This window comes from Maylandia zebra, linkage group LG11 (genome assembly GCF_041146795.1).
Source record: "Maylandia zebra isolate NMK-2024a linkage group LG11, Mzebra_GT3a, whole genome shotgun sequence".
In the NCBI taxonomy this organism is placed as follows: domain Eukaryota; kingdom Metazoa; phylum Chordata; class Actinopteri; order Cichliformes; family Cichlidae; genus Maylandia; species Maylandia zebra.
In genome coordinates, this window is record NC_135177.1 from 36,533,778 (window position 1) to 36,546,951 (window position 13,174).

General features: G+C 43.0%; 1 protein-coding gene and 1 long non-coding RNA gene across 3 annotated transcripts; one reads left to right on the forward strand and one right to left on the reverse strand.

Moving 5' to 3' along the window:
• Nucleotides 1–1,764: 1,764 nt before the first annotated feature.
• LOC143421157 (26S proteasome regulatory subunit 6B) lies at nucleotides 1,765–11,375 on the forward strand. Of its 2 annotated transcripts, none has more exons than XM_076890310.1 (11): nucleotides 1,765–1,920; nucleotides 2,419–2,517; nucleotides 6,034–6,220; nucleotides 6,530–6,676; nucleotides 6,846–6,955; nucleotides 7,578–7,671; nucleotides 7,780–7,947; nucleotides 8,053–8,129; nucleotides 9,814–9,982; nucleotides 10,421–10,476; nucleotides 10,946–11,375. In XM_076890310.1, exons 1-11 carry the CDS (start codon nucleotides 1,888–1,890, stop codon nucleotides 11,057–11,059), a joined length of 1,254 nt encoding a protein of 417 aa, XP_076746425.1. In that variant the 5' UTR covers nucleotides 1,765–1,887; the 3' UTR covers nucleotides 11,060–11,375. The 2 variants fall into 2 exon arrangements, with proteins under 2 accessions (XP_076746425.1, XP_076746426.1); XM_076890311.1 differs by lacking the exon at nucleotides 1,765–1,920 and adding an exon at nucleotides 2,141–2,162.
• Nucleotides 11,376–11,749: 374 nt separating this feature from the next.
• LOC143421158 (uncharacterized) lies at nucleotides 11,750–12,523 on the reverse strand. The gene is made up of 3 exons (XR_013100909.1): nucleotides 12,419–12,523; nucleotides 12,065–12,318; nucleotides 11,750–11,984 (listed from the first exon to the last, which is right to left on the reverse strand). It is a non-coding gene; the product is annotated as an uncharacterized LOC143421158 (long non-coding RNA).
• Between the last annotated feature and the right edge of the window lie 651 nt (nucleotides 12,524–13,174).

Here is a 13,174-nt window from a genome sequence, read left to right on the forward strand (position 1 = left end):
GCTCTTGAACAACATTTTTAGCCACTGACAGTGTCGGGCTGCCTCTGCACACCTACCTGTGGTTAAGACATGTAAAAAAACACCAACTTTGTACTCAGGCTTTAGAAAATGTTAAAAATGTGTTAGCTGTGTTTCCATACTGCTTCTCCAGTTCAAACTGGCCTGTTTCTCACTGGTTCTTACAGATCTCAGAGCAAACCTCCTCATAGACTGTATATAAAAGATGGACAAAGCCAACTTTAGATTAGCTGTTGGTTTGTGAAGCCCAGTTTTAAAGCTACAGCTTTATAATTGTGACTGCTAACATTATGACCTGGACGGGAGGGTGGACTGCAGTGTTATTGGCTAACACTAGCTAGCTTAGTTAGCAAGTTGCTTTTATTTTTTATTATTAGACAAAGATCACCTGACTGTAAAAACTGCAGTTTTAAAATGATAAACCACTTATTATGGGAATAGAGGTTATCCAAACCTACCTGGCCCTGTGTGAAAAAGTAATGATAACCTAATAAGTAAAAGAGCCACAATCAAGAATTTACAATACCTGGTGATGTGTGTGTGTGTGTGTGTATGTATATGTATGTATGTATGTGTATATATATATATATATATACATACATATATATGCCCCAGAGACAACCCAGCACATAACAGCAGGGTGCAAGATGCTAGCAGGCAAGGCATACATGGAACGCCATAACCAAATGGCCGGCATAGTGTACAGGAACATCTGTGCCGAGTATAACCTGGAAGTCCCGAGGTCAAAATGGGAGATGCCCCCAAGGGTGGTGGAGAATGACCGAGCTAAGATCCTGTGGGACTTCCAGATACAGACGGACAAAATGGTGGTGGCTAACCAACCGGACATAGTGGTGGTAGACAAACAGAAGAAGACGGCCGTAGTGATCGATGTAGTGGTTCCGAATGACAGCAATATCAGGAAGAAGGAACACGAGAAGCTGGAGAAATACCAAGGGCTCAGAGAAGAGCTCGAGAGGATGTGGAGGGTGAAGGTAACGGTGGTCCCCGTGGTAATCGGAGCACTAGGTGCGGTGACTCCCAAGCTAGGCGAGTGGCTCCAGCAGATCCCGGGAATAACATCGGAGATCTCTGTCCAGAAGAGCGCAGTCCTGGGAACAGCTAAGATACTGCGCAGGACCCTCAAGCTCCCAGGCCTCTGGTAGAGGACCCGAGCTTGAAGGATAAACCGGGCGTGCTGGGTGTTTTTATATATATATATATATATACATATATATATATATATATATATATATATATATATATATATATATATATATATGAGGATATATATATATATATATATATATATATATATATATATATATGAGGATATATATATATATATATATATATATATATATATATATATATATATATATATATATATATATATATATATATATATATATATATATATATATATGTATATATATATATATATGAGGAGGAGGAGACAATCAAAATCTCAGTAACCTAAAAATCGAACTGGATCTTGTTGATTTGTTGCGAAAGGAATCGGGAAGTAAAAGTTATCAGGCCTTATTTCAGTTTTTAAAAGAGGGAAACCTGTTTGGAAGGATTTGAGGATTTTTTTTTTTTTGAGCGTCGTTCCAGACCCTACTCCATACCAGTTGGTGGCGATAATGCACCTTTCAATTGTTTGCCAACCGCCAGTACAAATGTAAGAAAGAAAGAAAGAAAGAAAGAAAGAAAGAAAGAAAGAAAGAAAGAAAGAAAGAAAGAAAGAAAGAAAGAAAGGAAGGAAGAAGAACGCTTACACTCCACTTCAGCAGGTGGCGCTAACGCACCTCTACAGTGATTTCCCGACCGCACTACGGAAGCCGTAGAGGAAGAAGAAACTCGAAGATGGAGGATTTGGTGTCTGTTGAGAAGAGTCCGGTAAGAATCGGTTTCCCCGGTTTTCCTTTTCTTACAGTGAATTCTGTGTGATGGGCTTTCGTAAACTCACGTGTTAGAGTGTGTCTGTCAGCGTGTGTGTGTCGCAGTTTGTTTTGCTGGTCGTTAAAACGGTGAACCGCAAACCTGCCGATTCATTCTCAGCGCCGCTGCTATGTCATCCAGTTAGCCGCTAATGTTAGCATCACGTTCGCAGATCTCAAGGAAAATGATTTGTTTTCTAAGTATGTGAGGAGTTTGTAAACCCGTACTCAGTAAATGTGTGTATTAATTAGTCAGATGATGGTTTAATTGCGGAACTCGGTGTTTTAAGCACCGCAAAGTAGTCAGTTATTGGTAGCTAGCTGTGAAAGTAGCTAATGATTGTGATGATTGTGTAAAGCAGCTGCTGTGCGGGTCTCTGTGATTTTGGCTTTGTCCCTGAATGCTGAGGGCTGTTTATAACTCCACATGTTTGTGTTTTTATTGTCGCCTTCGCAGGAAGACATGCCGGCGGTACTGAGCTCCAGACCTCAGACGGGACTCTCCTTCCTGGCACCAGAACCAGAAGATCTGGAGGACCTGTACACCAGATATAAGGTCTTATTATCTGCTGTTTACGTTTCACAGATTTACACACACTTAAATGGGTCCACTTTGGTAAAAAGACTACAGGAGTCCTGAAAAATCCTCTCGTGAAAGGACACTTATATTAGTGGTTCTTATATATCTTTGTACAACTTGCGTCATTCACACACCTGAGTGCTTTTAATGCACACATTCACAACTTGGGGTTCATTATTTTGCCCAACTAGGGAATTAGAACCACTAACCTCCCAATTAGGTGACCTGCTCTACTTCCTGAGCTAGGAAGGGAAAGTGAGAGGTGGGGGACACAGGTTCATGTAGAAGGCAGTTAGGTCCAAATTAGTGGCTTTTTCTGATTTCAAAGCTCTTCTCAAATGGGCATCAGCAGGTTTCTGCTGGGATGTGGTGGAAGACACAGGAGAAGAAGTGCAGCTGACTCGGTGGATCTGCTTCAGTAGCAAACAGCAAATTAATGGCGACTTCAAAACAGACCAAGTGAGAGACCCGTACTTATTTGAAGTTCACCGCCTGGAAAACAGTGGGCGGTGCATTATAGATCCAGGATTATACTTTGTTGGGTCCACTTGACAGAAATGTGGATGCATGTACCCTTTAGGCTTCAAAAAACAAGCTGCGCCTGTTTTGGTCGAAAGCATTGCAGCAGCTGGAAACAATGTCATCTGCAAATTATGGCAAATAACAAAGAGACAAAGCACTTTTGGAATATGGGGAAAGCCAAAAACTGCGCTTCCTCCACTTCCGTACCATTGATTCATTAATGTTGAATTCTCTCCAGCTGCTCTGTTCCCATGTAGTTGCACTATATTAACGAATAACCTCGTATTGTGGATGGATTATCTCAGTTGTTCTCCAGGCTGAAGTTTGGCCCATGTATCATCATCATCAACTTTATTTATAAAGCACTTTAAAACAACCACAGCTGGCACAAAGTGCTGTACATTGGAACTGTAAAATAAAATTACCTGAGATCTAAATAAAACACAAATAAAAGAAGAGTGAAATCATTAATTAAATAACTACTTCAATTAAAAGAGAAACTGAGTCTCACTGAGGTTAAAAGCCAAGGAATAAAAGTGGGTTTTAAGACGTGATTTAAAAGTGGACCGTGAAGGGGCCTCTCTAACATGCATGGGCAAATCATTCCATAATTTTGGAGCCACAATAGAGAAGGCCCCGCCCCCTCTGAGCTTCCTCCTGGATCTCGGTACGTCCAGGAGCAGCTGGTCAGCTGACCTGAGAGACCGACAGGGTATGTGGGGATGAAGAAGCTCAGAGAGGTAAGGCGGGGCAAGACTGTGAAGGCATTTAAAAACATAAGAATTTTAAAATTAACTCTAAAAGACACAGGCAGCCAGTGCAGAGAGGCCAGCACGGGGGTTATATGCTCTCTTTTTCGAGTTCCTGTTAGGAGTCGTGCAGCCGCATTTTGAACCAGCTGCAGACGTGAGAGCAATGACTCACTGACCCCCACATAAAGTGAGTTACAGTCGTCCAGGCGGGAAGAAATAAAAGCATGGATCACTGTTTCAAGGTGCTGCCTCAAAAGAAAAGATTTTACTCTTGCCAGTCGCCTGAAATGATAAAAACTGGACTTCACCACTGCTCTGATTTGGTTGTCCAATTTAAAATCACTGTCCAACTTAAAACCAAGGTCAGTAACAACAGATTTAAAATAGACTTCCAGGGATCCTAAAACAACAGAGGAGGACTCACAGGGACCACTGGGTCCAAACACCAACACTTCTGTTTTCTTTTCATTAAAATTTAAAAAGTTTAGAGCCAACCAAGCTTTAATGTCATCTAGACATGTCATGAGAGGTTTAATGGAGATGCCATCCTTGTGTTTTTAGTGGCAAATAAATGTACAGCATCCTGCTATGCGATTGCATTTGTCCCTGACCACCAGAATCCCTCACGTTAACTTTTATCGAGTGGAAAAAAAGTTGGCGTTCATCCTCCAGCTTCACTGTGCTAATGTTATGCTAACATAGCTGTGTCGCTAGCTACCACGTAGCACAACATTATATACCAGGTAGTCCAACTTCAGAAACCCTGCAAACGTCACTGCTGTTTAGTTTCATTTATGTTGGAAGTGATAACAGAGCTGTACGTTTGAATTTTCTCAGAAACCTCTCAGTCAGAACATGCTATATCATGTTTAGGTGGAAACTAGCGAGCTAACTTCCTGCTAACTTCTAACTCCGTTGAATTTAATAAATTCTGTTTGCATGGATGTTAAACGTAATAGTTACACCTGGTAAAGCAGCAACGCTGATGATTTTATTACAGATGAAATAATTTAGACAGTTTTTAACTCTCAGTGATGCTGCTGTGTTCGTTTGACTTTGGGACCTGAAGCTGATGGAGTTTAGGACCCAGATTACTCCGCAAGGCTCCTGACTACGGCAGCCATAATGCTCCGACAATCCATCAAGCAGTGCGGCTTCATAGCTTACCAAAGTCGTATAATTTTTGGACAGTTTCTGCGCACCGTGTAGCACATAAAATCGGTTCGAGGTGAGTAAACACAACCACAATTCATACAAAAGGCAAACTGACGATTTTTGAGAAAATTAAAGGATTTTAAGTGTGCCTTATAGTGTGTGAAATACGTTATACAGAAGAAAAGAATATATCGCAATACATATCGTTCCCGCACATGCTTCAAATTATACCGTGATATGGACTTTAGGGCATATCGCCCTAGTCTGCAGCTTTCTGTGTCCACATTGTCTTGCTGTTGTCGCCCTCACAAACATGCCAGAAATGGTGTCACGGCTGTTGCCACTTGTTGCGCTCTGGTGTCATTTCAGCTTGTTACACGCACACTCTGGTGTGAGTGGCACATCTGTGTTTATTTTCATTACAGTGACATATGTATACATGAGCAAGTAGTATTACTATGAGATGCTGAAAGAAAGAAAGAAAACAGAAAAACCTTCACCATCACTTTCCTGCTCTTTGAAATGTCGAGGAAAAGTGCCGAGCATGTACAATGTGTGGACGTGGCCTCAGTAACGGTACCAATAGTTGAAGTGTTGAGAGGATGTTCAGGGTGAACATTTTAATAACGGTTGCTTTTGTCTTTGGAACATTCAGTGTTTCTCAGCTGGGGAAAAAGGTTGGTTTCAGAGCTGTCAAACAAATTTCAAAAAATGTTTATAGAATCAAGTAAATAATTTTTTACTCAGAATTCCACGTAGTGTGTGTGTGGTTAGGATAAACAGCCTGTGCTACTGTGGGCTGGTGGTCCCTGCAAGACAAAGTTTACAGTCAAAACGCCCTCTGCTCAGGACTTAACTGTGTCCTTCAGCACTCTCACATTTTGCTTAGTTTGAATTCAAATTTTTGTTTCTAATCATCATGTTAAATAATCCAGGTGAAGTTATTGTGGCTGTTTTCATTGAGCAGCCTTTGGCATGGAAGCTGCAGATGTGACCTGCAGCTTGTGACCTGTGACCTTCATCTCCAGCAGGCTCTCACGCTGCTTTTGCTGTGTCTTTGCAGAAGCTGCAGCAGGAGCTCGAGTTCCTGGAGGTGCAGGAGGAGTACATCAAAGATGAGCAGAAGAATCTGAAGAAGGAGTTCCTGCACGCTCAGGAGGAGGTGAAGAGGATACAGAGCATCCCTCTCGTCATTGGCCAGTTCCTGGAAGCTGTTGACCAGAACACAGCTATTGTTGGTTCCACTACAGGTACTGTGGGGGCAAAAAGGCAAACTTTAATAGATCTACTAAACCAAAAGAAAGGGTTCTCTATTAGCATAAATGGAATATTACATCACTTGGAAATCAGTAATAATTGTTTTTGCTATCTATCAGCAAGCCCTTTAACCTGACTCTGTGATAAATAATTAAACCCATAGATTATAAATGAATGAAGCTGCAGATGATGCATACGGGCTTTATCATGTTCCGGCTTTCAGATGTGCCATGTGCCGTGTACGCCTTAAATGTGTAATGAGCCCTGTTCCTCCTCCTCATTCCTCGTTGTCAACCTTTCAGGGTCGAACTACTATGTGCGGATCCTGAGCACCATCGACAGAGAGCTGCTGAAGCCCAATGCCTCGGTGGCCTTACATAAGCACAGCAACGCTCTGGTGGACGTGCTCCCCCCGGAGGCCGACAGCAGCATCATGATGCTGACGTCAGGTACGAAGACTTCAGGCTCTGACATGTTCAAGCCCTGTCGTGGAAACTCATCACAGTGGGCCGGAGCTTTCTTTGTTTCTGCACTCGGGTCTCATTAAAAATATCTGAAGCTGGCGCGTTCACTTTAACCATCAGAGCTGGTTTAACTTGTGTGTGTTTCTGCTTCCAGACCAAAAGCCTGACGTGATGTATGCCGACATTGGTGGTATGGACATTCAGAAGCAGGAAGTGAGAGAAGCTGTGGAGCTGCCTCTCACACACTTTGAGCTCTATAAACAGGTCAGATATTCAAGTGACATTTTCACACTCGTCATGGTCCACACTGCTAAACGCCAGACGCACAAACGGTAACTAAAGCCAAGTGTTAACTACACCTGGTCTTAGCAGTGCAACACAAAGGTTCAAAAAGAAAGTTTTAAAAAGGTAAAATGAGATTTACACTGAGCGCAGTGGTCGTCTATGCTTCCTAGACGTGCTCCAAACTAGTCACATGACTTCTGGCCACAGGCTGTATATAAAATATGGACGTCGTGTCAGCGTTTGGAAAGTGAAGCCAGTGTAAACCTTAACCTTGATTCTTCATAATGACCTGCAGGACCATTATTGTATACATGTGTATGAGAGAACCTCAGTAAAAACCTTCCTGATAGGTTTATGATCTCAGTCGCTGTTGAATAAAACATGTTAACTTTGTACATTTTAGCTCCATGAAAGTTTAAAAAAGACTCATTGGGGGATACATGTAGACTGTAGTACACAGCTACGGCCAGAAGGTGGCAGAAATGCATGAAGATGTTTGTCAACAATGACTGTGCAACAAATGTAAACAAAGGATGTTACATGACTTATTTTTTTATCACGAACCACTCGGTCATATTCAGCCTTCTGACTCTTTCCTCAGATTGGCATTGACCCTCCCAGGGGCGTCCTTATGTACGGACCTCCAGGCTGCGGTAAGACCATGTTGGCCAAAGCCGTGGCTCACCACACTACAGGTAAGTGCAGCAGGACGTGATGTGCACCTGTAATACATTTAACTTTAAAAGGCTTTAATATGATTTTTATAATAAGTTGTGTTTCACCGATTTTCTCTCTGCCTGCAGCGGCGTTCATCCGCGTGGTCGGCTCCGAGTTTGTTCAGAAGTATTTGGGGGAAGGTCCTCGTATGGTGAGGGACGTGTTCCGGCTGGCAAAAGAAAACGCCCCCGCCATCATCTTCATCGACGAGATCGACGCCATCGCAACGAAGCGTTTCGATGCACAGACCGGAGGTACGAAACAGCCCGACTTTTATACATGTTGTTTTTAGCCCCTGTCCTGCACGCGACTGTCTGCGTGACGAACTCGGCCGTCTAACCTCTTTGTTTCCTCTGCAGCTGACAGGGAAGTGCAGAGAATCTTACTCGAGCTGCTCAATCAGATGGACGGATTCGACCAGAATGTCAACGTCAAGGTGAGCCGAGCCTCTTAACTGTTTCCCCCTGTGGCTGCACCACATCTCTGCGTGCTGACTCGAGCTGCATTTCATTCACTGCATCGTTATCACTGCGTCTGCTGCAATCCAGCTTAGAGAGCATCCCCGAGGCTCACGGCGTCATTCATCAGCACCTTAAATGGACATTTTGCCCTTGAGCTGTTTACACATGGAGTGCAGCTAAGACTTGTACAAAGAACTCCTTCCTGTTCTGATGAATGCTATAACCCAGAAAGGTTTTTGGGGCAGATTTGTTTTTCTCTGCCAAAATAGTTCTTACAGTGAGAAAAGTGCAGGAACTTGATGGTTAAAATGTTACAAATGCACACGCTCAGAAATAATCAGGAACACTGTATCGTATTTATTCTCATTTGTATCATTAACAGCTTTTATTTGTGCTTATTTATGTGAGCATATTTATCATATGTAACAGATTCATGTAGTGTAGGTAAATCCTGTCTACTCTTTGTGGTCTGAAGCTTGCTTTGAAGGTGATTGCTGTTCAATTGCAGGCAGACAATTCCAGGCTCTGGTTGCCTAGGTAACTCACTAATATATTTACTGTCAGGTTACATGTCAATCGGCCTTTGCTGTGCTCTCACTGGCAGTCACTTGAGGCGATCGCCTGAAAGCTGAGAAAAGTTTCTCGGGTTATTTTCTGTTTTTTATAGTCGCTCGATGTGGGGAAATCTCACTGAGATCATGTGGTCTTCAGTCGCCACGGTGCTTCCTGTTTGGACGCAGCTCAAGTCGAGAGTAGTCCTCCAAAGAAATGATTATCCACTCTTCCGAATCATTTCTTTGCCATATTTCCAAAGTGAGTTTAAGGCCTTTAATGAGGATCAATCTGCCTGTCGTGACGCTGGTTTGGACCACTTTCTTAGTATGTTTATCTTCTTCTAACTCTGGATGTTTTCCCAGAATAAATATTCTGAGACTGAATTCCTAACATATCACAGATGTTCTTGTCCAAAGTCTGAACTTTACGTGACGTACAGCCTGGAGTAAATCCTCCTCCTGTCCCGTCCAGTAAAAACAACACACATCTCTAAAGTTAAGTAACCTTTAGTTCATTGACATTAGTTTATTCTACCACAGTATCCAGTCCCATTCTTCATCATCCCAGCACAGAATAATATACAAAGACTGTGTTTTCTTCCAAAATTCAAAGTTACTGTGTCAAGAAGTTCAGCAGCTGTCGGAGCGGTAAATTAGATCTAAAGGGCCGTAATGGCAGATCGTGGAGGATTTATAGAAGCGAGATCCAAGTATTCCAAACTGGTACTTCATATAATAACCATTGTAAATAAATGGGAGATTAGTAATAAATAAAGCTCATTGTACGTTATCTTTTTATAAATAGTTGAAAATGCTATGAAAAAGCAAAGATTTCCGACAACACGACGCAGGCTCACTGCAGCTCGACGGTGTTTACAGCAGAGTGATGTCACTCCCTGCTGTCCTCCATCACCTCCACCTGTTGGTTTTCTCTTTATTTTTTCTGTTTTTCATTTGAAGAGCTTAAGAGTTCAAGGAAACCTCTGTGGAGAGACAGTCCAAGTTAAAGAATAATCATCTGTGCCTTTATTAAGTGAACACATCACATGTCACGTTTACAATCATGTGCTTTAAGAACATGTCAACCCCTCTTCCCCGTCTTCAGGTGATCATGGCCACCAACAGAGCCGACACTCTGGACCCGGCTCTGCTCCGCCCGGGTCGTCTGGACAGGAAGATCGAGTTCCCGTTGCCCGACCGCAGGCAGAAGCGTCTCATTTTCTCCACCATCACCAGTAAAATGAACCTGTCGGAGGAGGTCGACCTGGAGGACTGTATCCTTTTGGCCCTTGAGCTTATTTTGTTCCCGCTCTGCAGCGTTCACCTCAGCACGTAGTAACTGTCTCACTTCAGGTTTTCTCATTTAAACGATTCACTGTGAGTTTCTACATTGTTGGGTTTCGTTTCCGACTCTGGGCTGTTGACTTCTTTGGCTGGAGGTTTTGTTGTGTTTAGTCTGCGAGTCCTTCCATCTGCGTTTACTTTTGCATGTCTGTCCTCCACATTATTCACTTGGATTCAGGGCCGAACTGGTTTCCACACTCGCGTTTGGCATAAAACACACCAACGGCTTGCTTTGCATTGTAAAGTGTTAGAGATGAAAATGTGCTCCCTGCGTACTGTTTACATCGCACCTCCTCCATAGACACCTCATCACTGCTGCTGATTCATTGAATGCTGTTTTTGTTGATTCGGCCTTCACTGACACACAGATGTGGCCCGACCAGACAAGATCTCTGGAGCTGACATCAACTCCATCTGCCAGGAGGTGAGCTATGCGCTACACCTACTTGTTTACACTTTTTAAAATAATGTATCCATTAAGTATGAGTTATTAGTGATAATGTCTTAAATACAGTTTGGAGACGTCTTAAAATTTGATCGGCTGTGAGCTGAATGTTACTTCGATCAGCCAGTTTTAAATGTAGAAGCTTTTTTGAGCCGTTCGCTCCACGTGTTTAAATTTGGGAGAGTTTTCCGTCCGATGCTTTTCCTGACGCCACCTAAAGGGAACTGAATCGGCGACCTTTTGTTGACGACCTCTTCCTAAAAGCGTCGGCTCAATTTCAATTTAAAGCTACAAGATCATAAAACGAGCGCCAAACATGGCCAAAAACCACCTGTGTGAGATGTTGTGTTTACTCTGGGAACTTTAAATTAGACTTATAATGGTTTTAACCTTATTTACTTTCATTAATAAGATAAAACTGATTACTTTTCTTCTTGTCTTGTCTCAGGCCGGCATGTTGGCAGTGCGAGAGAACAGGTACATCGTCCTCGCCAAAGATTTTGAAAAAGCCTACAAAACGGTCATCAAAAAGGATGAGCAGGAGCACGAGTTCTACAAGTAGACGGAAAAGATCATCGGGAAGAATAAAGATGTCCAGACACACGTCTGTTATTGATTTCCGTCTGTAACTACGGCGAGTCTTTTGTGAATTCACGACCTGCGTTGATTTTTGGACTAAATTTACTCACTGTGGCGCTCGTGGCCTCACGTCAGCCCCGTGTCACACCACCATGTGAAGGAGTGTGTTTTCCTACATGCGCTCCTCTGGTTCCTAAAATATCTGGCCCTGACTGTAGCTCGGATAGAGCATTTGTATCTGTGTGTAGTCTGAATAACCCGAGAAATACATTAAAGATGTTTTCCATAAAAACAGGAAATGATGGTGATTGTTTTTCTACTTCTGGCTGAGCCATTAGAGCAGCAACAAATGTTTGTTATTCGATGGAGAATATTAAGCGGGAGTCACTTTAATTGATTTAAACGCAGTCTCGCATATTTTAGGGTGGACCTTAGAGCCACGGCAGTTTTAGATGCTTCGATGCTGACTTCATTTTTCAGATCCAGCAGTCGCTGCGTTGTCACCACTCCGGACCAGCACCAGCCTTTTCATTTCATCTTTGTGGCACCGAAGCACCCGTTTAGACCTGATACTCACTCTCTGGGTGGGACTTGGCTTCATCGATGGGGATCAAACAACACAAAAGTTACCTGTTCTTTAATGGCTGAAGTAATATCAGGTACAATCGCAACATTTACCAGATAAAATAGATACATTTATTAATCAGCAGCGGGAGCCATACATGAGATAGATGTAGTCCCGTGTGGATAAACTGCTGCCGCTTTTTGGCTTCTGGAGTTGACAGAGTCGACTCAGATGGATGCCGGTGCTGGGCCGAGCTTCTCGGCGCACCCCTGCCGGTCTTTGCGTCTCTGTTTTTAAGTTTGCCCGTGAGTTGAAGCATTGCAGCTGGAGGTTACCGCTGCCCCTTGAAGTGGGAGGAAGATGATTAGGAAATCAAATACACAAGTTAAAGAACCGCCTGTCCATCAGAGTGGTGGTACCTACAGGGGTGTGGTAGGAAGGATGTAGGTGACCTGGTCGAAATAAAAGGGACAGAGCTGCGGGATCGCTATTTCTGGGCAGGAGGACATCCTGGTGAATATTTGATCCACCCTGTGGTTTCTCCCAAAGCACTGTCGAGGGAAGAGTCTGTACCACAGGCCTGACACCACAACATCCATGCTGCTTTGAGCCGTTGAGGCGCTGACAGGAAGTAAGCTGTAGCGAGGTGGCTGGCCTGTCATCTCGATAACTGTTATCTTCGCGGAAACAGGTAAACAAAGGTGATTCAGTGCAGAGGCAGCCACAGCGATCATTCATCTAAACGCTTGTCTTCTGAAAGCATAAATGTTATCTTACCTTAAATGTGTTTGTAACCTGCTGCAGGCGATGAGTGAGTTGTTTATCTTTAAATTCCAGATCATCACAGTTTTAAATGACGACTTTGGAATGAGTATACAGACTGTATATTAAAGATGGATGGGTCCTAGCTGACATTTTTTGGGGGGGCTCCATGTGCCCGTCTATAGACACACCCTTACTGAACCCAAAATATGATTATCATACAGAGCAGCAGTTCAAAACCTGCTGACAGCTGACGGCAGTGCCTCCCAACGAAATGAATGTCAGCTTTGATTTCTGTGAACCAAATTCAGATTAAATGGAAATTACTGCAGTGAGCTTTCTCTACCAGCACACATCCTGCTATGCTTCCTGTGCCATTTACCCTTTAGCCACTCGCCTAGCAGGAAATTTATGCACCTCACGAAACTCATGGCCTTATTCTGGATTATGTAATTGCCAGGGACACCCTCAAAACCTAAAAGTATAAAATAAAGTCGAGCCCACCACTGATTGTATTACAGGTAATATTTCAGGGTAAGATTTATAGATTTATAATTCAGATGAAATGTCTGTACAAAGGTCGGGAAAACAACTAATCTCCTTTAGGAACCTGTAAAAATAATAAAGCCATAAACAGTGAACAGAGGCACTGAGTTATTAAGAATATAACAGACTTGACTTCTAAAAACTGCCCTCAGGTTTGGCTGTGGAGGAATAAAGCACATTTACACAAAGACAGCACTCAGGTACAACCCTGAGGTACTTGTACTG